This window comes from Helicoverpa armigera, chromosome 25, assembly GCF_030705265.1.
Source record: "Helicoverpa armigera isolate CAAS_96S chromosome 25, ASM3070526v1, whole genome shotgun sequence".
Classification (NCBI taxonomy): Eukaryota; Metazoa; Arthropoda; class Insecta; order Lepidoptera; family Noctuidae; genus Helicoverpa; species Helicoverpa armigera.
Window position 1 is genome coordinate 4999072 of NC_087144.1, and position 23908 is coordinate 5022979.

The 23908-nt window shown below is 42.0% G+C and overlaps 1 protein-coding gene across 1 annotated transcript; it reads right to left on the reverse strand.

Moving 5' to 3' along the window:
- Positions 1–564: 564 nt before the first annotated feature.
- Positions 565–23824, reverse strand: Vps15 (Vacuolar protein sorting 15). Its single transcript, XM_064041376.1, has 28 exons — positions 23482–23824; positions 22630–22810; positions 22111–22281; positions 21553–21741; positions 21166–21254; positions 20590–20796; positions 19618–20074; positions 19144–19336; positions 18377–18486; positions 17873–17981; positions 16983–17131; positions 16322–16465; positions 15879–15995; positions 15217–15351; positions 14834–14912; positions 13842–13918; positions 13315–13415; positions 8240–8331; positions 7541–7654; positions 6932–7007; positions 6692–6787; positions 5798–5920; positions 5340–5447; positions 4732–4889; positions 3689–3847; positions 2746–2903; positions 1657–1835; positions 565–1301 (listed from the first exon to the last, which is right to left on the reverse strand). Exons 1-28 carry the CDS (start codon positions 23571–23573, stop codon positions 1088–1090), a joined length of 4077 nt encoding a protein of 1358 aa, XP_063897446.1. The 5' UTR covers positions 23574–23824; the 3' UTR covers positions 565–1087.
- Between the last annotated feature and the right edge of the window lie 84 nt (positions 23825–23908).

Consider the following 23908-nt stretch of genomic DNA (forward strand, 5'->3'; position numbering starts at 1 on the left):
ATATTGACGTTATTACAAGTCCGTATAGTTCAGAAAATATTTGTTAGTACAGGTAGCACGTCAACCTACAACAATGAGTCAAATTCCTTCAATAGATTTTCAACCTTATCACAATTGTAGAAGGTTAATATTAGATTGGTAAAATTTGACAGAATCGGATAGGTTGACCTGCTAGCGTATTGTACTTCGTACTACACCTCACCTTTTGCACATTTTATATTATTTTTTCACAACAAAAAATAAAACATATTTCATGTAGCTGATACACAAGAGAGCTGATCGGGTCCAAACCCCAGTAAAATCACTGTGAAAGACACAGTAACTCATGCCATATATCAACCTTGCACATTTCATCAATTTATAAGTCCCAAAAGTTATTATTTATTCCTATTTCCAGACGTTAATAACGCCGTCCGCAGCAGCACTGACAAGATAAGGCTTGCTACCTTCCACCATAGTCAAGTCAGTAATAGGCGCGGTATGGTAGAATGACCTGGACTCTACGCTGCGGTATATATTGTCTTTAGGTTATAAGTCCCTAGAATATTTTTTGATCCTGGCAACCCTACTTCCAGACGTTAATAACGCCATCTGCAGCAGCACTGACAAGATAAGGCTTGCTACCTTCGACCATGGTCAAGTCAGTAATAGGCGCGGTATGGTAGAAAGACCTGGACTCTACGCTGCGGTATATATTGTCTTTAGGTTATAACTTTAACCGTCTTATCACAAAAACTTTTAAACGTCAGTTTAAGACTTGTCTAAAAAAATGTCAGATTATGACGTTGACATATTATGGTTCAGTGTGCAGCCACATTTTTTTTAGACAAGTGTAAAACAGATGTTTAAGTTTTTGTAGTAAGGCCATATAAGTCCCAAAAATATTTTTTGATCCTGGCAACCCTATTCCCAGACGTTAATTACCCCATCGGCAGCAGCACTGACAAGATAAGGCTTGCTACCTTCGACCATAGTCAAGTCAGTAATAGGCGCGGTATGGTAGAATGACCTGGACTCTACGCTGCGGTATATATTGTCTTTAGATTATAAGTTATAACTTTATAAGTCCCAAAAATTATTATTTTTTCTATTTCCAGACGTTAATTACCCCATCGGCAGCAGCACTGACAAGATAAGGCTTGCTACCTTCCACCATGGTCAAGTCAGTAATAGGCGCGGTATGGTAGAATGACCTGGACTCTACGCTGCGGTATATATTGTCTTCTATGAGTGAGGATGGAGCTGAAGGGTTCTGCTTGCAGCATTCCTGGATGACGGTCGTGCCGTCTATTATGCGGCTCCTGGGAAGATAGGGTTAATTAAAATGTCAATTGTGATATTTATTGAAGATTTAAATTTTAGTTGATTTAATATCTTGAATGTAGTTTCAATTTAAATGTTTAAATTTAATTTCAAATATTTCAAATTTTTTTTGAACTGGTATGATTCGATTTATTTTGAAAAAATAAAAAAAAAACCGAAAACTTTTTTGAGCTGGCAACTTTAAATATCGATTTAAGAAAATATTTACAGCTAAGTACGCCATATTATACCCATGGAAATAAAAATAAGCAAGACTTCTGCAAAAGAATTAACAGTGTATTTTGGTCTTGATTTTCCCAACCGTTCCAAACAATCTTACAACCACAAACGTACCTATATTTAACAGCATTAGGCGAGTTCCTCAACGAGTCGTTATGTGCATGTAACAGCACATACGAGTCCTCAGGGTGCTCCAAGTCCCAGTACCGCAGCCGAAGGTCGGAGCCTCCGGTCACCACGAACCTGTTACCTTCACGAGCGCCGCAGTATATCGCGCTTATGTAGTGGGAAGCCTGTAGGGGGGAAAATGAGTTATAGTAATTAATTTAATTTTTTTTTTCATGCAAAGTAATGTAGGGGGGTAAATTAGGGAAAGTAATTAATCAGGTTTTTTAAAATAAAATAGTGCATAGTTTTTCGGTGTTTTCTAAAAATAGATTACTTTTGATTGTAAAGGCCAAATGTATAATATAATGCCAAGGTCGTCAAGAAGCAGTGGATGCAGGTTGCTGAAGATCGAGCAATGTGGCGACTCTTGGGGGAAACCTGTGCCCAGCAAGTGGGACTATAAGGACGCACTAGGCAGTCCGGCTGCGGCAGACAGTGCAGCCAGTAAAACATATGACGTTGTATTGGAGCCTGCGCACTAAGCAACAACGTGCCTGATTGGACGGCAGCCGCCCGCCCGGGCTGCCGTCAGTGTCCGCGCAATAGTTGTAGCAGCCAACATATTTCCGGGGTCCGAACTTTGATGAGATAACTTGTGATACACAGAAATTTATTCTGGCTTCCGGATTTTTGGGGATGCTGTCATTTTTGTAACTTTGACGTTAAAAAGTGCTAATCTAATTAGCCTATTTGAATAAACAATTTTTGATTTTGACTTTGACTGGCTGTCGCAGCCTGGCTGAGCAGCGAGGGGGTGTAAAAATTTAAAGGCTGGTGATGATTTTGGGGATATAATATAACTACCGGCGTGTAGTGCAGCGGCTGCAGCGCGTTGGTGCTGGGCCACAGCGCGTGCGTCCTCTGCGTGGACTCCAGGCTCCCGCTGTTCCCACTGCCTACACTATACAGTGCACTCACCGCCGGCGTGTAGTGCAGCGGCTGCAGCGCGTTGGTGCTGGGCCACAGCGCGTGCGTCCTCTGCGTGGACTCCAGGCTCCCGCTGTTCCCACTGCCTACACTATACAGTGCACTCACCGCCGGCGTGTAGTGCAGCGGCTGCAGCGCGTTGGTGCTGGGCCACAGCGCGTGCGTCCTCTGCGTGGACTCCAGGCTCCACGCCGCCGCGTCGCGTCCGCCCGCCGCCCATACGCACCCGCTGTTCCCACTGCCTACTATACGCCGTACTCGCTCCGCTGTAACGACCATTCAGACTTTAACAACTCCAGGCACATGGATGAAAAGTAGCATGTATATAGGCTGATATATAAGCTACATTTGTGCCAAGTTTCAAAAAAATCCATTCAGTAGTTTTCGCGTGAAAGAACTTCAAACATCAACGACGAGTGGAAGTACCCTGAACGGTGCAAAAACCAGTGTTGATAATTTCGCACATTTCTGATCTGCTATCCTGTATGGATCAAAAGTGCTGGCCCACAAAAGCGAAGAATGAAAGACAATTACATGTGGCAGAGATGAGATAATTAATAGAAATGTATGGTGTTACGGGAATAGATTGAATGAGGAATGAGTATTTAAGCTTCCTCAGCTTGAAAATGGCGCCAGGAACAGACAAGCTATGTGGAAAACAAATATTATAGTATGGTCATGTGATGCGGAGGAATGAAAGTCATGTAGTTGGGATGGTGATGAGTATGAACGTGGACGGATGTAGTGGAATAGGACGATCAAGAGGAAGCGATGGAGCGAGGATAATGATGATGATCAATAAGTTATGAAGGTTTTACACTGACTACTGACTGGGGATACGCTATTATGAAATTGGACGGTGATTTTTTACTTTCAATCTACATTTCTTAACGTATAACGTTCAAAATAGTTAAAGGTAAAAATATAAATAGACTCATACAGATTGAATGTCTAAAAATTTAAAGATTGATATCCTTATTAAACATTGATACCCAATCACACACAATATATGTACATACATACACTAAATAATAATAAAAAAATAACTTACAATTAGGATGCCTCACAGACGTGATAGGCAGATGGAACCTCAGGTCCCACACACAGATGGCGCCACTGGAAGTGCCCACAGCGAGGTACCCGCACGGGTCCGCGTATAGGCACGTGTACACCCCCTGCTTCAAGTCGCCTTGTAGCTTCCACGCGTTACCTAGAAAGTAGGGGGACAACTTTTTTGACAGCTTGTATTGACAGATGATATTTAGGTACTTAGTTTTTTTCTGATGCCAATTTTATAGTTGTAATCGATTGCAAATATATCGGGTGTGTCGTTCACAATCACATTAAATGAAATGCGTTAATATACTGGTTAATATATGTCGATTAACACAAAGAAAATAGAAAAATACGTAAAAATAAAAAGAAATATTTTTCAAACAAAGTAAATAGAATAAAAATGTGCGAAAATTAGAACACTATATAAAAGTCATTCATTACAAACAACTGAAATTCTCCCTTGAAAACTGACAGCTGTCAACTCATCAAAACATTTGATACTCCTAACTTTATCTCTGCTTTACACATGATGTTGTAAATTATAAAAACGAAAAATGACTCCTGTAGTTAAACCACTGAATGGATTAGGTTTTTTTTTTGCAATTCGCCATAGAATATTATGAAGTTTATGCGATAGGATTTAATGTGATTATGAACGACACACCCTGTATACTTTTTGAGAAAGGTGCTGCTATTTATCAATTACTTATTTTACTGCTTTATTTTTTTAATCGGATGTTCTAGATTAGCATTAGGACTAAGAAGACTAACCGGTTTAAGAAATCAATACTTTTTTGGATATAAGGAGATTTACCAGGGGACTCCCACCTAAGGCACACTACCCTGATTCAAATATGGATTTGTCTGGTTTAGATACATCACTCATACGGTTAGTAATCATAATTTGTTACGTCGAAGACATTATGTACATTATTGTTAGAGGTTATTTTCTCAACATACCTGGTTCAGCTTAGGTAACATAATGTGGAAAACATCAGACCTGTGCAAATTAAAATTCACAAGTATATCCCCACATACCTGGAGCCCTGAGGTCCCAGCCCACAATGTTAGCGAGTAGCGTGGCATAGGAGATGACGGCGCCGTGCGCGGGCGCAGCCACGCACACCGCGTCGTCGCCGTCACCCTCCAACTGACGCCCTTGTGACAACGTCATGCGGGACGAGTTGTTGTCTACCCTGGGGGGATAGAAGTGGGGTGATGATATAAAGATATCCCTCATTAGGGATACAGGGCTGGCAGAAACTGTAGATGTCCTAACAGTCAAGAGGGAGATTTTAAAATTCAAAATTGAAAAAATGGTAACTAGTATTATAAAGCCGAAAATAAAGTTTGTTTTTTGGATGCGCTTATCTCAGGAATTGCCGATTCTATTTGAAAACACATTTAAGGCGTTAGATCAGTGAAGGGTGATAGCCTCCTTTGTCCGGGTTGACGAAATATAGTACCCACGGGATGCGAATTAAACCAGTTTAATAATAATTACATGATACGATACCAAAGTCTTCTACACTTTTTTTTCCATTATAGAACAATAAAAATAACAATTGTGTTTCGCTTATATTTGAGTTCACATACCACGGGTTAATATAAGGCAAATTGAACCCTATTCCAATAGAAATACGTACCTTAACACAAAGACAGATTCTTGCGTAGCAGCTACTAGTGACTGGCCGGCTTCACACGCGGCTATCGACAATACCGGGCCTGCGTTCCTATTGTACATTGATTTGGACCTGTGAAAGATAAAATTTATTAAATCCTGTTTGAGGTGCTCGTGGTCAAGTGACAGCCGCATAGATAAGTAGAACATAAAGTTAAGTAATTCTTAGGGCAGTCGGTCTGCGGATAGGTGACCATCTTGTCATGAGGACTCACTCCGCGTTTCGGAAGGCACGTTAAATTGGTGGGTCGCGGTTGTCATTTGAACATCTTTGGAGGTCCGGGTAGTCAGAAGCCAGAAAGCCGGATTTTCATTCTTACCAGAGGTATCCGAGGATAGTTGCCGAAGTATTTGGGTTGTCTGATAGGCAGCCGCTTCTTGTTAACACTTGTACTCAGTGTATCCTATACATTGGAAGCCTACCTGTTGATGTGTGCCTGCGTGTGCAGTCGTTGAGCGTCCCACAGGCGCACGGTGCCGTCGTCGGAGCACGAGCCGAACAGCGACACCTGCGCTGGTAGCGTCACCATCTGATTAACTCGAGCCCTGGACAGATAAACGAGGACTAATTTAAAAATAAACAAGAGCCCGCAAGCTGAGCCAGTAGCTTTAAATTCCCCATTTAATAATGATGATCATGTGATCCAGCCTGTCCCTTTGCTGCCTCCCCAGCGACGCTCTAAGCCGAGGTCCGACCCCATAGGGGGTAGCCTTAGCGCAGTCGCTTAGTTTATAAGTTGTTTTACGCCCCTGGCTGGAGGCCTTAAATTGTAAGCATCCACAGGGAAAAGTCCGGTTAAGCAGTACACGGCCTCCTAGGCTGAACTGCGAGATGCCATACTTAAAAAAATAAAATAAAAAAAAACAAGAGCAGAAAAGTTCTCAAGAGACGAGAAGAACCCGGAAGACAAAGCTAGGGCAAGCCCCCGACTATATAGTCGGACCACGCGACACGGGACAGCCGCGCAGTTCGCGACTGTTAGCTAAGTCCATCGCCCACAGCTACGACGGTTACGGCAAGACGGGGCGTGAGTGTTATTGTGAGTCTGTAATGTCTGTGCGTGTGGTTATGTGGGTGTGTGTTTGTGTGTGTGGGTGAATGTGTTTGTTTGTGTGTATGGGTGAGTGTGTTTGTTTGTGTGCGCGTGTATGTGTTGCGCAAGTGCAATCGGCTTTTCATGTAACTTGTCACTTAACTAGTTTCTTATATAAGAACAACATGTAGGTAGACTTTTTTAACCAGATGAAGAAAGTACCTAATTCCTTCAGGAAACACATGAAACCGCTGTCACAAGCTAGTAAAGATAAGTTACTCACTTGTGTTCATGTAAGTAAGCAAGCAGCTGGTTCCCGGGCCGCCAGCCGGCCGGGGGCAACATATCATCATTGTTGTCTAGTGGATCATCATGACTCCTGCAACAAATAATATTCATATAAAATCAATCATCTATCTATTCATTTTTCTTTTTCTGGTGTTCGCACACTATTTGACGCTTGTATATGCGAGCAAAGTGTGAATAGTGAGCATCATTTCTTACCCCATTTTTGTATACTTACCTCAATGATTTCTGATATTTCTGCTGCATCCGCGCCGTCAAGTCTCTCAGCTCCACGCGACACGGCGCCATGCTGTCTGCAAATGAATTACCACTTTACCGAAAAATCGTTTGAAACAACTGACAAAACAATAAATACTTTTTCCTTTACAGTTCGTGAAGGATTTCGACCTCATTACATTTGGTTGTCTTTATGAAAACTTGCTTACGATGGGCCATACAAAAAAGTGAATTGGTCCGTCTCTTAGATAACTTTTATATTTTTTTGAATTTTTTATTTTCTCTCACAAACAAATAACAGCGAAGATACAACACGATTGAATTTTGTGTTACGTCATTTCTAAGCACACATTTTACATAAACGTGACGTCACAAACCCCATTCTCAATCTTTGTTGCGTTATATCTTAGTAAATATTTAATGCCTCGTTTAGACAAAAACTACGTGCCCATTTTTTGCCAAACTAAAATACGGACTAATTAGAATCACAGAAATAATAAGCCTGTCGTCACGCCTATTTTTTTATAGTACCTACATGATGTTATATTATGGTACATGATGATAATAATGTGTTATTGGTTGATAGTATGGCACATGATATTGAACTTACATTGCACATAGCTAGCACTGTGTCCGAGCTGCGAGTGATGCGGCGGCACAGACATAGCTTGTGACACGGCGCCGCCTACTGACACAGTCTGTGATTGTGCCGCGCTTTCTGAAACTGAAAATATTTGTAAGATATCTTTTTGAGGGAACTACTTCCCGAATGTGGATAAAAACTAGTCTGCAGCTTTCCTCGATAAATAGCCTGTATCATTATTTCTGGTATAAGACGTCCACCCTGAACTATGTTCAGGAGTGCCTACTTGCAGCCTTAATCAGATTATCTGCTATCTAACAGCCAGTTTCTTCATCAAAAGTAATGTCATAAAGTAAAAGTAACAATCACATTCGTTTTTTCACGGCTAAAGTAACAGCAAAACTAATAGATAAAACGAATTTGACCATTACTTTTACTTTATGACATTACTTTGGCTTTTACTTTTGATGAAGAAACTGGCTGTAACACTTCTTTTTAAATCGGACTATGTAGTTCCTGAGATCTCCAGCTTTTACATAATATTAACTTAATCATGTATTTTCATGTAAATATTGTACATTACCGCGATACTTATTATAGAGATTTACTGTTGTGTTGTGACACTGTTGTAAGACACTTTTGACAGGTGTCAGTAGAAGTAGTTCGGGCGAAACTGTAGGGAACAGCAAGCATTTTACTATCAAAAGCTATATCAGTATAGTTTACCTCTAGAATGTTGTTCATGTGATTGTCCGAACATGTGTTGCCATTCCGTGTTCATATGTGTCTCGTGCGATACCGACGTTTTGTGACTGCGCCTGAAATAATAACATACGTTAATAACTGGTAGCAATTTATAAATCAAGTATCATAGAAAATTAATTTTCATCTTCCATTATTTTTAGGATGTTTTTCGAATTACAAAATAGTAATTACCAAAAATTGCAAAGGTTCTATGAAGGAAATTTTATAGATTTATTGTAACGTTAACGGGGACATTTTGTCGAAGTTCGAAAGTTCGAAACCGTTGTTGACTGCTATTTTTTTTGTGCTCAAATTGATATTTCTTATTGCATGCAATATTCATCTCATTTTTGAGGGCAAAAATTGTTGATAGACCCCCAAATAAATAAATAAGTATGTGCTGTATAGTATATATCAGCTAGATGAGCTACAGTTACCGGCTGTGTGCGTCGCAGTCGACATGCGGCATGCAGTCCAGCTGCACGGCGCGAGACATGCCCTTGTGCTGTATAGTATATATCAGCTAGATGAGCTACAGTTACCGGCTGTGTGCGTCGCAGTCGACATGCGGCATGCAGTCCAGCTGCACGGCGCGAGACATGCCCTTGTGCTGTATAGTATATATCAGCTAGATGAGCTACAGTTACCGGCTGTGTGCGTCGCAGTCGACATGCGGCATGCAGTCCAGCTGCACGGCGCGAGACATGCCCTTGTGCTGTATAGTATATATCAGCTAGATGAGCTACAGTTACCGGCTGTGTGCGTCGCAGTCGACATGCGGCATGCAGTCCAGCTGCACGGCGCGAGACATGCCCTTGTGCTGTATAGTATATATCAGCTAGATGAGCTACAGTTACCGGCTGTGTGCGTCGCAGTCGACATGCGGCATGCAGTCCAGCTGCACGGCGCGAGACATGCCCTTGTGCTGTATAGTATATATCAGCTAGATGAGCTACAGTTACCGGCTGTGTGCGTCGCAGTCGACATGCGGCATGCAGTCCAGCTGCACGGCGCGAGACATGCCCTTGTGCTGTATAGTATATATCAGCTAGATGAGCTACAGTTACCGGCTGTGTGCGTCGCAGTCGACATGCGGCATGCAGTCCAGCTGCACGGCGCGAGACATGCCCTTGTGCTGTATAGTATATATCAGCTAGATGAGCTACAGTTACCGGCTGTGTGCGTCGCAGTCGACATGCGGCATGCAGTCCAGCTGCACGGCGCGAGACATGCCCTTGTGCTGTATAGTATATATCAGCTAGATGAGCTACAGTTACCGGCTGTGTGCGTCGCAGTCGACATGCGGCATGCAGTCCAGCTGCACGGCGCGAGACATGCCCTTGTGCTGTATAGTATATATCAGCTAGATGAGCTACAGTTACCGGCTGTGTGCGTCGCAGTCGACATGCGGCATGCAGTCCAGCTGCACGGCGCGAGACATGCCCTTGTGCTGTATAGTATATATCAGCTAGATGAGCTACAGTTACCGGCTGTGTGCGTCGCAGTCGACATGCGGCATGCAGTCCAGCTGCACGGCGCGAGACATGCCCTTGTGCTGTATAGTATATATCAGCTAGATGAGCTACAGTTACCGGCTGTGTGCGTCGCAGTCGACATGCGGCATGCAGTCCAGCTGCACGGCGCGAGACATGCCCTTGTGCTGTATAGTATATATCAGCTAGATGAGCTACAGTTACCGGCTGTGTGCGTCGCAGTCGACATGCGGCATGCAGTCCAGCTGCACGGCGCGAGACATGCCCTTGTGCTGTATAGTATATATCAGCTAGATGAGCTACAGTTACCGGCTGTGTGCGTCGCAGTCGACATGCGGCATGCAGTCCAGCTGCACGGCGCGAGACATGCCCTTGTGCTGTATAGTATATATCAGCTAGATGAGCTACAGTTACCGGCTGTGTGCGTCGCAGTCGACATGCGGCATGCAGTCCAGCTGCACGGCGCGAGACATGCCCTTGTGCTGTATAGTATATATCAGCTAGATGAGCTACAGTTACCGGCTGTGTGCGTCGCAGTCGACATGCGGCATGCAGTCCAGCTGCACGGCGCGAGACATGCCCTTGTGCTGTATAGTATATATCAGCTAGATGAGCTACAGTTACCGGCTGTGTGCGTCGCAGTCGACATGCGGCATGCAGTCCAGCTGCACGGCGCGAGACATGCCCTTGTGCTGTATAGTATATATCAGCTAGATGAGCTACAGTTACCGGCTGTGTGCGTCGCAGTCGACATGCGGCATGCAGTCCAGCTGCACGGCGCGAGACATGCCCTTGTGCTGTATAGTATATATCAGCTAGATGAGCTACAGTTACCGGCTGTGTGCGTCGCAGTCGACATGCGGCATGCAGTCCAGCTGCACGGCGCGAGACATGCCCTTGTGCTGTATAGTATATATCAGCTAGATGAGCTACAGTTACCGGCTGTGTGCGTCGCAGTCGACATGCGGCATGCAGTCCAGCTGCACGGCGCGAGACATGCCCTTGTGCTGTATAGTATATATCAGCTAGATGAGCTACAGTTACCGGCTGTGTGCGTCGCAGTCGACATGCGGCATGCAGTCCAGCTGCACGGCGCGAGACATGCCCTTGTGCTGTATAGTATATATCAGCTAGATGAGCTACAGTTACCGGCTGTGTGCGTCGCAGTCGACATGCGGCATGCAGTCCAGCTGCACGGCGCGAGACATGCCCTTGTGCTGTATAGTATATATCAGCTAGATGAGCTACAGTTACCGGCTGTGTGCGTCGCAGTCGACATGCGGCATGCAGTCCAGCTGCACGGCGCGAGACATGCCCTTGTGCTGTATAGTATATATCAGCTAGATGAGCTACAGTTACCGGCTGTGTGCGTCGCAGTCGACATGCGGCATGCAGTCCAGCTGCACGGCGCGAGACATGCCCTTGTGCTGTATAGTATATATCAGCTAGATGAGCTACAGTTACCGGCTGTGTGCGTCGCAGTCGACATGCGGCATGCAGTCCAGCTGCACGGCGCGAGACATGCCCTTGTGCTGTATAGTATATATCAGCTAGATGAGCTACAGTTACCGGCTGTGTGCGTCGCAGTCGACATGCGGCATGCAGTCCAGCTGCACGGCGCGAGACATGCCCTTGTGCTGTATAGTATATATCAGCTAGATGAGCTACAGTTACCGGCTGTGTGCGTCGCAGTCGACATGCGGCATGCAGTCCAGCTGCACGGCGCGAGACATGCCCTTGTGCTGTATAGTATATATCAGCTAGATGAGCTACAGTTACCGGCTGTGTGCGTCGCAGTCGACATGCGGCATGCAGTCCAGCTGCACGGCGCGAGACATGCCCTTGTGCTGTATAGTATATATCAGCTAGATGAGCTACAGTTACCGGCTGTGTGCGTCGCAGTCGACATGCGGCATGCAGTCCAGCTGCACGGCGCGAGACATGCCCTTGTGCTGTATAGTATATATCAGCTAGATGAGCTACAGTTACCGGCTGTGTGCGTCGCAGTCGACATGCGGCATGCAGTCCAGCTGCACGGCGCGAGACATGCCCTTGTGCTGTATAGTATATATCAGCTAGATGAGCTACAGTTACCGGCTGTGTGCGTCGCAGTCGACATGCGGCATGCAGTCCAGCTGCACGGCGCGAGACATGCCCTTGTGCTGTATAGTATATATCAGCTAGATGAGCTACAGTTACCGGCTGTGTGCGTCGCAGTCGACATGCGGCATGCAGTCCAGCTGCACGGCGCGAGACATGCCCTTGTGCTGTATAGTATATATCAGCTAGATGAGCTACAGTTACCGGCTGTGTGCGTCGCAGTCGACATGCGGCATGCAGTCCAGCTGCACGGCGCGAGACATGCCCTTGTGCTGTATAGTATATATCAGCTAGATGAGCTACAGTTACCGGCTGTGTGCGTCGCAGTCGACATGCGGCATGCAGTCCAGCTGCACGGCGCGAGACATGCCCTTGTGCTGTATAGTATATATCAGCTAGATGAGCTACAGTTACCGGCTGTGTGCGTCGCAGTCGACATGCGGCATGCAGTCCAGCTGCACGGCGCGAGACATGCCCTTGTGCTGTATAGTATATATCAGCTAGATGAGCTACAGTTACCGGCTGTGTGCGTCGCAGTCGACATGCGGCATGCAGTCCAGCTGCACGGCGCGAGACATGCCCTTGTGCTGTATAGTATATATCAGCTAGATGAGCTACAGTTACCGGCTGTGTGCGTCGCAGTCGACATGCGGCATGCAGTCCAGCTGCACGGCGCGAGACATGCCCTTGTGCTGTATAGTATATATCAGCTAGATGAGCTACAGTTACCGGCTGTGTGCGTCGCAGTCGACATGCGGCATGCAGTCCAGCTGCACGGCGCGAGACATGCCCTTGTGCTGTATAGTATATATCAGCTAGATGAGCTACAGTTACCGGCTGTGTGCGTCGCAGTCGACATGCGGCATGCAGTCCAGCTGCACGGCGCGAGACATGCCCTTGTGCTGTATAGTATATATCAGCTAGATGAGCTACAGTTACCGGCTGTGTGCGTCGCAGTCGACATGCGGCATGCAGTCCAGCTGCACGGCGCGAGACATGCCCTTGTGCTGTATAGTATATATCAGCTAGATGAGCTACAGTTACCGGCTGTGTGCGTCGCAGTCGACATGCGGCATGCAGTCCAGCTGCACGGCGCGAGACATGCCCTTGTGCTGTATAGTATATATCAGCTAGATGAGCTACAGTTACCGGCTGTGTGCGTCGCAGTCGACATGCGGCATGCAGTCCAGCTGCACGGCGCGAGACATGCCCTTGTGCTGTATAGTATATATCAGCTAGATGAGCTACAGTTACCGGCTGTGTGCGTCGCAGTCGACATGCGGCATGCAGTCCAGCTGCACGGCGCGAGACATGCCCTTGTGCTGTATAGTATATATCAGCTAGATGAGCTACAGTTACCGGCTGTGTGCGTCGCAGTCGACATGCGGCATGCAGTCCAGCTGCACGGCGCGAGACATGCCCTTGTGCTGTATAGTATATATCAGCTAGATGAGCTACAGTTACCGGCTGTGTGCGTCGCAGTCGACATGCGGCATGCAGTCCAGCTGCACGGCGCGAGACATGCCCTTGGCCAGCACCAGCCGACCTGGGGCCTCCGTGATGTGCTGTATAGGAGAATAATAATAATTATAAGCTTGTTAATAGTGGCTCAGTAAGAGCAAAAGCCCCATATAGTTAATCAACGCTCCATGGATGAATGACCAGCTTAGCATGACGAGTTCCTCCATGGTTCGGAAGGCACATAAACTGGTGCGTCCCACATGGCATTTGAAAATCTTTGGCAGTCGACGGGTAGTCAGAAGCCAGAAAGTCTACGGTAACTGATTTGAGGAGCACAGATAGGCAGTCGCTCCTCGTAAAACTCTGATTTTTAACGTGTGATGGATAAAAACCCCGAATTAAATAAATAAATTATAAAAAAAAAAACAACGTCTGATGAAACTGGAAGCCGACCCCAACATAATTAGAAAAAGACTAGTTCTTTAGAAAACACTTTGAAAATTCTCCTTTATCTATTAAATGTGACTGACCTGTGTAGATGAGCCTTGTATTTTAATTAAATGCGCACTCATTGCTAACAGCTGGTTTTCCACGTGCTCCGTCATACCTGGAATTACCATCGAGCTTAGAATTATAAGGAGACGCCGTTTTGATATTGACGTATCTATAGTTATATAAATATGAAACAAACTATGCAACATAGTTCTGTCTCACTCTTTCTAAGCAGATAAGTGTATTTGAAAACAGGGACAACAATATTTTTGTGATTGCGTAAAATGGTGACATTTACTTTTGAAATCCTCCTGTTTGTAGGTGCGTGCCATATCTGGCCATATATGTCATGGTAGTTGTGCTGTCAAATAGGTGCTCTTCGTGACTTATTTTTGCTATTTTATAGAATATCACTCGTGTTTACTTTTAAGACTTTACTATTTCAATAGTGAAATAATCAACGAATATGCCTATGTGTTGTATTGTGAAGTGTGGTGCTAGGAAGCACCAAAATCAAGCTGGATTGTCTTTACACAGGTTAGGAACCTATTTTTGCTAGAAACTACATAAAATAATTCACATTTTATAAAAAATATGTTACGGGAACATGAATTGATGGTATGAATTTATGGAAAGTACTTATATTTTGGTTTATTTCTGTATAAAAACCTATATTTAGAAATAAATGTTGTTTACAATAACATGTTATATTGGCATAGTGCTGTGCAGTTGTCATAATAGTATCGATATAATATCCACTTAATAAGTCTGCTTTTACAAATTTTAACATCAGAACTTACTGTCCCTAAGACACTGAGCCCTCAGTGTTGAATCCGGTAGCGGTACAACCCTAGTAATGGCAGCCATTTTAGTTACTACTGCAGACTGACAGTAGGTGTGCACGTTTTTTTCGTGACATTTCCTGTCCCTTTAGTTATATGTCAATGGGAATTACACATATATTTTGTTAATTTGAGTCATCAATTGTCAGAATCAAACAAATTGATTTCTAAACAAAAGGCAAACTTACCATCGGAAGCCAGTCGCCTGAACAAGTTTCTGAGCTGCTGTCCCATTTCCGAATATTGTGGAACTGTGCCCTGTTTTACCTGTTAATAATAATTAATTTTCTAAATGATTTTGTATTTTCCTTTAAGTACATGTATTCAAAAATGTATAGGATATGTTCGATAATAAATAAATGTACTTCCTAATAAATAAATTTTATGCTATTTATAACCAGAATTATAGTGTTTTTTTTTTTTCAATCTATACTTTAGTTTTTATTTGTCGGAAGCAGGATAGAAACCTATTTTTTTAATACAAAAATCTCATTGGAGCTTACATATACCGGGAACAACCTTCAGTGTCCAACGAAACTGGTGTCACTAACGAATTTTCCAAAATACCTACCTTAAGTCTAGTATTCCGTCTCTCTCGTAGCGTATGCACAAGTCTGTCGACATCACCGTGACGCAGCACTGCGTCTAACACCTTACGAGGAATAGGTTCCGCCAAGCTTTCTAGCAGTAACTCTGCTCTTTCCACCTGGGACACAAAATATTTAGGTTTTATTTATGTTAACGTTGCTAAAGGGCGAAAAATATGCTTCTAAGGTTCGTCAAATATCTTTGCCACTCTTAAAGCCTCGTATACATGGTAAACGTTTGTTTATAAACAAAGTTACATCCATAGCTCGTTGAGTTATGGATGCAACATGTTGCTGATAAAACTGTTTTGATAACTAGATGCGGTTGATAACTAGATGGGTTACATTTTTGAATAATTTGTGGCTTCTATGTTGGCAAAAAATTGCCTAGCAACAAATATATTTTACAGATATTGCACAAAAATGTAGCCAGTCTCGACGCGCCCAAAAGCAAAGTATTTGTTTCTAGCAACATTCTTGTTGCTCATCGACAATGTTAATCAACTATTGGTAAACAAAAAGTAACGATGAATATAGGGCTTAAGTTAGCAGTTATACACCATTTGGTTAGGTATCTAACGACATATATATTAGCTAAAGGCAAACAGCACGTGGTTAGTTTTCTGTTGGAAAAAATCAACTATACCTGTATAAGTTTGTGCTTGAGATGCGGCCAGACGAGGGGTAGTATCTTGCAGTTCACGTCTATGGGGTTAAGCAGGCTGGATACACATGACACCAGGCCACAGACTTCGTGACGAATCTAGGCAAGTTAATAACAATGAGAGTCAATCATAAAATTTAAATTTTCAGATCACGTATTTGTATGTTGCTTGTTTTTTTACCATGCTGTGGCAAAGATTAGGCATATAAAGGTTCTTTTTTAATATTTTACCAAACAAGAAAGAAGAATATACGAATACACACGTCAGTTCGGTAGGTACCTACAACTTAAAAAAAACAACAGAAAATCATCGCATCACCGGGTGGAGATGCTCTAAATTGGATCTTAAATAAACGATGTTTTTGTTTTACATATTTTTAGTAAAAATACCTTCTGAAACTATTCTAAAAGCCACACTTACTCACCCACAAGTTAGGATGCGCTAGAAACACGGCGCTCTCGGCCACCAGGTCACAGAGCGCCTGTTTGGGCAGCAACCCTAGCTCCGCTAGATTTGTAGTAGCTCTTAAAGCCTTCGCTATTATCCACTCTGATTGGTCGGTTAGGCCCTGGAACACATTATTACTGGTTAAGGGTGCCTCTTGAAGTATGGATAAATGGAATAGAGGTCTTTTTATTTAAAAAGGTACATCAACAATAATACATAAAACTACTTTTTTTTTGGAGGTGTTCATTTATATTTTTTTGACTTCAGGATGTGGGATCCATTTTTACGGGTCAAGAATTATGGCAAGTTTTAGCAATTTTCAACAATTCCACGTTGTGGTTGGAGAAATATTTTAGTAATTTTCAGGGTGTTGTAGGAGAGTTAGTATTTTGTTAGTACATAACACTTTTACGCAAGTAGAAAACATATGTACATTATTGTACATATATAAAAAAATGGTTCTATTTTGTTTGTATACAAATAGCATAAGTAATAGAAAGTACAGCGCCATAGCGTCTTATGTTTATTTGACAGCTGTCAGTTTCTAAGGGATCGACGAGGGGGCCGGAAAGGTCAGGTCAGTAACTGTTTTTGACAGTTCAAAAAACTATTGCTTGTGACAAATTTTTCTCTATTACCTGTTGCAAGAGTGGTACAAGTATAGGCGCGGCGTGGTGGCCCACGTAGGCCGCGACGCCGACCACGCGCTCGAAGAAGCACCCGCGCAGCCCAGCCTCCTCCTTGTCGTTCAGGAACGTCACCATGTGCGATAGTATCACGTCGTTTGCTATATAAAATGTTTCAATTGGTATTATTATACTTAAACTATTGTACTTAAGCTTTCGAAGTTTAAATATACACAACAAGCTTTAAATGCGAGGAACATTTCTGCGTAGCAGGAAACAACCAGCATGTATTTTTAACATTTTTGCTTGCGGAAAACTCCTATTTTTTACTTATTTTAACTACAAAAATCTTCAGGGTATGAATAAGACCGATGAATTATTAACATATCCAAGAAATACGGCATAGCATATTAAAACTACTAAACGAACTCCCAGTATTTTTTTTTAATTATCAATTTCTAAAATAATCAATGGCTCAAAAACTATCTTGTAATGAAATGATTTTGTAGATTGACCACAGCAATATTCTAGCTATGCAAGTAAGAATGAGATGATGACATTAGCTATAATGTAGATCTCACCTGCCACTGCAATTTTGAAAAATAAAAGAATAGGTGAAATATTATTTCAATAAAAAGAAATTTTATGTAAGTAAATTTCAACCGCGTTCAGGGTAAAATATAGCTCATTTCAGCTCGACAGAGTATAACTTCCCAACACTAAAATAGTTTTGAAATCGATTCAGTAATTTAGGGTTAAAAATTTGCGTGTAAATTTTTGCTCTTAGAATATTAGTGTACTTCGATAAAAAATATGCATGGAAGAAGAAGACATGCTGCGCAATCACTAAATAAAATTGGAATTAGAGAAGAAGTATATAAAGTTACATATAAACATCTTACCTTTTTGTTTGCCGAAGAATATACAAAGCTTTGTGATGCCATTTTCTACTAACGCTCGCTTGACCACCGCTTGCGAATCGGTTAATAAGTACGATACTGTCGACCGAACCTAGAAATAACAAAACACATTTTACATGCGAAAGAACTTTGAATATCACGCTACAACTGCTTAGCAGAAGATTAATTGATTTAAAGTAGGCGGATCCAGCCCTAAAGGTTGTGGGGAAATCCATACAGCTGAAAATTTATACACATTGGCGACATTAAATATGGGGGAGTATTTAGGGAGAATATACAGGGATATAGAATAACGGAGCATAAAGGGAAGGGGGAGTGCAATAGGGAAGTAGGGTACATAGGAGGAGTGTATATGGGAGCTTATAGGTAAATAAAGGAATATATAAAGTTTAGTCCATAAGGGAGTATACAGGGACGGGGGAGTACATAAGGGAGGGAGTGACCGGTATTTCTTGAGCTTTACAATAAAACATTCAGCTTTCATACCATTTCATGCAGAGCAGATAACTCAGTTTCGTAGTTGATATTAGCTGCTTCTTTCTCCACCATGTTTTGTGTCTGGTCCAGGAAACGTACCGCCGTCTCCGCCAGTTTAGCTGTTAAAATAATACAAGAATTATTTAAAGATTCAAGTTAATTAATAACTTACCATGGGGCTAACCGACCGTGTGTGAAAAGGTGTCCCGACATTATATATATTTATTATAGATAGATTAGGGCCCTTGGGTTAGGGGTCAGATCGGGGCCTCTTATGGCCTGTGCCGGACGGAGCTGCGGGATTGTTCGAAACAGTTACTGCGACCCTGGTACATGAAGGGCTTAAGAAGGAACATGACGGGTTTTAGTCAGTAAGAGTCTGACATCTCTCTGATCTCACGCTGCTAACCCACAGCGGGATACTGGGATATGTACTCGGGCGGGAACACCAAACAGTCGTAGTGGCCTAGTGGATAAAGAACCGACCTCTCAAGTATGAGGGCGCGGGATCGATTCCAGGTCAGGCAAGTACTAACCAATGCCACTTTCCTAAGCTTGTATGTACTTTCTAAGTATATTTTGGACACCAATGACGTATTCGAGTATTCGACCTCCGGCAGGATGTACTCGGGAACACTAGGCACATGTATGTACAGTACTCACCGATATTGTTAGCATACGCGATGCGCACGGGCACGCTGGGGTCGGTGGCGCGGGGGCCGAGCTCCGGCAGGATGTACTCGGGAACACTAGGCACATGTATGTACAGTACTCACCGATATTGTTAGCATACGCGATGCGCACGGGCACGCTGGGGTCGGTGGCGCGGGGGCCGAGCTCCGGCAGGATGTACTCGGGGAACACGTTGCAGTCCGAGTTGGGGAGTAATCGGACGGCGGACAATGCGCGAGCGCAGGTGGCTACGGCGCGGGCACGGACGCGGGATACGTTATCATGCGATAAATGGATCTGAAGAAAAAATAATTATTTACATAAAAAAAACATTCATATAAAAATAAATAGTTTAAAAAACTGAAGAAACACTTTTGAAACGTGTCTTAGCTGGTCATGTATTGCCATCAGAATTCAGAGCGTGTGCAAAATTTCATCTTAATCGAAGGCCGGGAAGTGGGTCAAATTAAGATTCTAATATTTTCTTACATACGTAGTTACAAGTGAAGCTAATATAAACCTTCATACTCAAAAGAGCTTAAAAATGCTATACACAACAGAAATAAATCCACACTCACAATATAAGGCAGAATCCGATCCAAAATAGTCTCCGAGCTAGAATTCTCGCACAACAGCTGCAAAATCTCCAAGCTATACAACTTCGAGGTACAATGATGCAACCCTCTAATACATGACGTGACCAATGACGTAATGAGTATCAAGCCTTCACTATCAGGTCCCATATCCTTTCTTTCAGGAGCCTTATCATCATCATCATCAAAATCCGTCGTATTCACATTGAGCACTTTAAATTTATCCTTCAATTTATCAATGCTGTCTATATTCTGGTGGTCTGTCGTTTCTTCAACCAAGTCTTGATAGTTCTTAGCGTCTGAGGGTTGGGTGAAGATCTTGATAATGTTCTTAATGTCCTGGTGGATGCGGAGTATTTTTTCGTCAGGCGGTAGTATTGGTTGGGCGGAGAATATTAGCATGTAGGATTGGAGGAACGAGTAGAAATATTCTGGGAATAATCTGAAAGAGAAACAATCAAATGATATATGCCAGAATTGACAGAGTAGGCCATTTTAGGCTCATTTGCAAAATTGTCAAAGTGGTGGAGTTTGGGCCTCATGTAGTTTTGGTTTCGCGAGTTTACAAACAATTAAAGAGTTCTGTCCAAAATAACTTTTGCAAAACAACCCAGATTGGTTTATTACCCCTCCCCCCCTCGTCTGGGAGATTCCTTTACTTTATCAATTCCAGTTACTTACGACAGTTTATTGTTACCTATTCTATAGCAGAATCAGGCAGATTCACGAAAATAACTGACATTCAAGTTGTTAATATAGCAGTTCATAACAATTTAAATCTGGGTAAAAAAAATCTCTCTCAATGAAGGCAGCAGTAGCAGTCCTTCTGTTCCTCGTCAATCATGGAATTCAGAACTGTCCTCAGTGCATGCATCGCAATAGAGAGGGGGCGAACTCTCCTTGCCGTTACATGACGAATATTACACTAACAACAAGTACCATTTTACAATAACTCACTTGCCCCTCGCCTCATCGAGATACAACTCGGCAGTCCTCCTATCTCTGGGGTTCCTCTCAGTCATGGAGTGGAGGAGAGTCCTCAACTGTGGGTCATCAGTGCTGAGGGTCATGGTGGGAGGTCTGTCTTCTCCGTTACGGTAGGCTAGTAGACCAGGGAGGTCTAGGGCTGGAGTGCCGTCGTTCCAAAGTTCTAGGAGAGCACAGCTGATGGGCAAAAATGGGTTATTTTGGGAATGTATAGAGAATATAGTACATTTGAGAAGGCACTTATGTAAAATAAACAATCTTGACAACAAATAAACAATTGAAATAAACAACTTTTTATTTTTTAAACTCAGTCATCATCCTTTATCCCAATTTATTTGGGGTCGCCGCAGCATGTTTTCTTCTTCCATACTTTTAAACTCAGTGTAAATAAAAAAATAACTTAACACACTTAATCAATTGAATGATTATTTTTCGCAAAGTATCAAGACTGTTTACTTACCTTGAATTAGGTTCCTACTCAAATGGAGTATAATATTATGATTTTTTATCAAAAGACTTGTCTAAATAATAAAATGAGAAACTTACCCAGCTGAAAATATATCCATGCTAGGAACAAGCTCGCCAACTTTACATGGTGATTCGCTTAGCAAGAGTCCGCCCATTTTGTCATCACTCTGTATCAAAAAAATTAATATCATATTTATTTACTTATATGCTATTTATATAACTTTTATTAATATTTTCATGACGTTGAGGTTGTTCAGCGTTTATTTTCGTCATGTAGACGCTTATTAGAGGAAAAATGATTTGTTTGTTTGGTCCCTAATGGCTACGAAACAACTTCATTCATTTGATTATTTCTTTCACTGTTGGAAAACTACACTATCCCAGGATTCCGTAGCTATAATAGTTTCCAAAAAACGCTGACAAAACCAAAAAATAATTTTCTTTAAAAAAAACACCTTTACTTACCATAGGTCTATTATGAGGATCAGGAGCCCTGACGAATCTCTCAGGGGCCACATAGCACAGCCTCCTTCGAGAGGTATCGAAGAAGTAGCTGAAGTCTGCCGGATTATCATCAGGGAGGAAGGTCGGCTTGAAGGACGCTATGTCTGTTAGCAGCACCCACAGCCAGGATGTCACCATTATGTTTTCTAGCTAGAATTTTAAATTACAGATTTTTTATGACTAGAGTAGATTTCGTTAAAAAATGTGGACAGATTTTGTTTAACACAGAACTGTGTCATTTTGCAGAAAGATGGGTCCAGAATGATAGAGTCTGTAACGTTTTTTGGTAAGTTATGCCTGTATGAAGAACATCCTAAAATATTCATACCGCTTAAGTTAACCGTGTAAATTCACATAAGCACTAACATCTCTTTCTTCCCATTTTCAAGAAATTGTTCATACTTTCATTACACTTAAACCAATATTTTTGATTCAGCTTTCTTCACTCATTATTTACCAATTTATAGCAAACTCATATATAAAAACCTTTAGGCATTGACCGTTCCTAAAGGCACTTACCTTAATATCACCATGACATATCCCAAGCTTGTGCATTCTATGCAGCGCGTACAGCACTTGGAAGGTGATCCACTTCTTCTCCAGCGTGGTGAGGAACGGACGGGTGGACATGCGGTCGTACACACTACATTTGCAGTACTCACGCATGAGGAGACCTGCTTTGTCTGTTAGCTGGAAGGTATTATAAAATTTGAGATTAACAGCCAATTACTGAAATGTCATTTTTTGTACACTACTCGAACATCATTTTATCTCTACTTATATGAAACACTTAATTAAAGTTAAGTAATGTTTCAGTAATTTGGAGTGGATATCCTATTTTTTCTAAAAGTATGAATGATCATTCAAACCAAGCTTATTTCAAAAGGAAATAATTAAGGAACAAAATTTATATAACCAAAAATTTTAAAAATAGTTTGTTTTTAAGTACTCTTAGGAGTGGTTATTTGTAAAACACCTAAACCAGTCTGATCATATTGTTATTTATTTAAAAACTTAAAGCTAATTTTAAATACATACAATAACTCTCTGAAACGGCAGACAGTTGAATGCTGAAGCTAGCTGCTCTTTTATCTTCAGGATCCGTTCCTTATGTTCAGCAAGTGGTAACGAGGGATCATGGACAGCAAACACCTTCACTACGACTAGACCCTCACGGGATCTCGCTCTAGCTACCTTCAGGAAACGGGTGGAACCCAAGCTGGAAAAATATATAAACATATGAATAGGCTAGTTTCCTAAAAAATAATAATTAGTCCGTCTTGTAGATTGGCCAAAATTAAGCGATACGTATTTTTTCTTTTTTAAATTGGATCAGAACTTGTTAAGATATAGCGTGTTAAAGTTGAGTGTGACGTCACAAGTTCTACAATTTTCAGGACACTGTGACGTAAAAGGCCCCCATTCCTAATTTTTGAAGTCATCTTTGTCATTTTATGTTTAATTAAAAAAAGAAAAAATACGTATCCAATATTTTTTAATTATCTAAAAAGCGGACTAAATATTATTTCATTATTTCGACCCTGGAAACTACCCTATTGATAATATGCTCCTTTCTTGAAGTTGGTCAAAAAATAATAAATTGATACAATAGATGTACAAAAAAGGTATTTTACGAGGTACCTGCACATAGAAAAACTTAGGTATTTTGTTGGCGCTGACTACAAGGTTATTTTTATTAACTGACTCATTTAAAATGATAAGCAATATATTGAAGATATAAAATCTAACTAAGTAATAGGTGTCGTTCTGATTTTTTTTTTAATTTGTAAAATTGAGACAGGTTTAAAACTGAATAAAAATAACTGTAAATTTTAATCAGGATCAAAGGGATCACTTAGTACTACTACTAGTCCTGCAGTCAATACTTACCTCTGATCAAATGATAGGTCGACATGATCGCTCAGGTAATGTTCTACGGGATAAATCTGTGATGGAGCAACACCCACCAGCTGATTGCCCATTGTGTAATGGTAAAATTACAACAAATTACGTTTAACACATATCCTTTCACCAAAAACTTATTTATTTTCAAGCCTGAGGCTTCTAACACTTTGTTATCTTGTAATGCACTTGTTGATCTTTGTGTAATAATTATAGGATTTATTGCGACCTAATAAATTTAAATAAATAGTGATAATTTAGCTCACGTATGTATTCAAAACAAAGCAAAATTTGCAATTTTTGACACTTGCCTGCCAGTCAAACAAGTCATTTTTGACGTGAATAACAAATCCGTTCAGAAACGAATGCAGTCGGTAGAGCTGTTTTGTATTCAAAGTTTATTTACTTTATTTAT

Excerpts from the sequence above, each read along its gene's own strand:
- Vps15 (XM_064041376.1), bottom strand. The coding sequence starts at position 23,573 with ATGGGCAATCAGCTGGTGGGTGTTGCTCCATCACAGATTTATCCCGTA. Across the intron at positions 19,337-19,617 it reads ATCGGATTCTGCCTTATATT|ATCCATTTATCGCATGATAA; the intron begins GTGAGTGTGGAT and ends TTTTTTCTTCAG. Across the intron at positions 4,890-5,339 it reads GAATCTGTCTTTGTGTTAAG|GGTAGACAACAACTCGTCCC; the intron begins GTACGTATTTCT and ends CTATCCCCCCAG.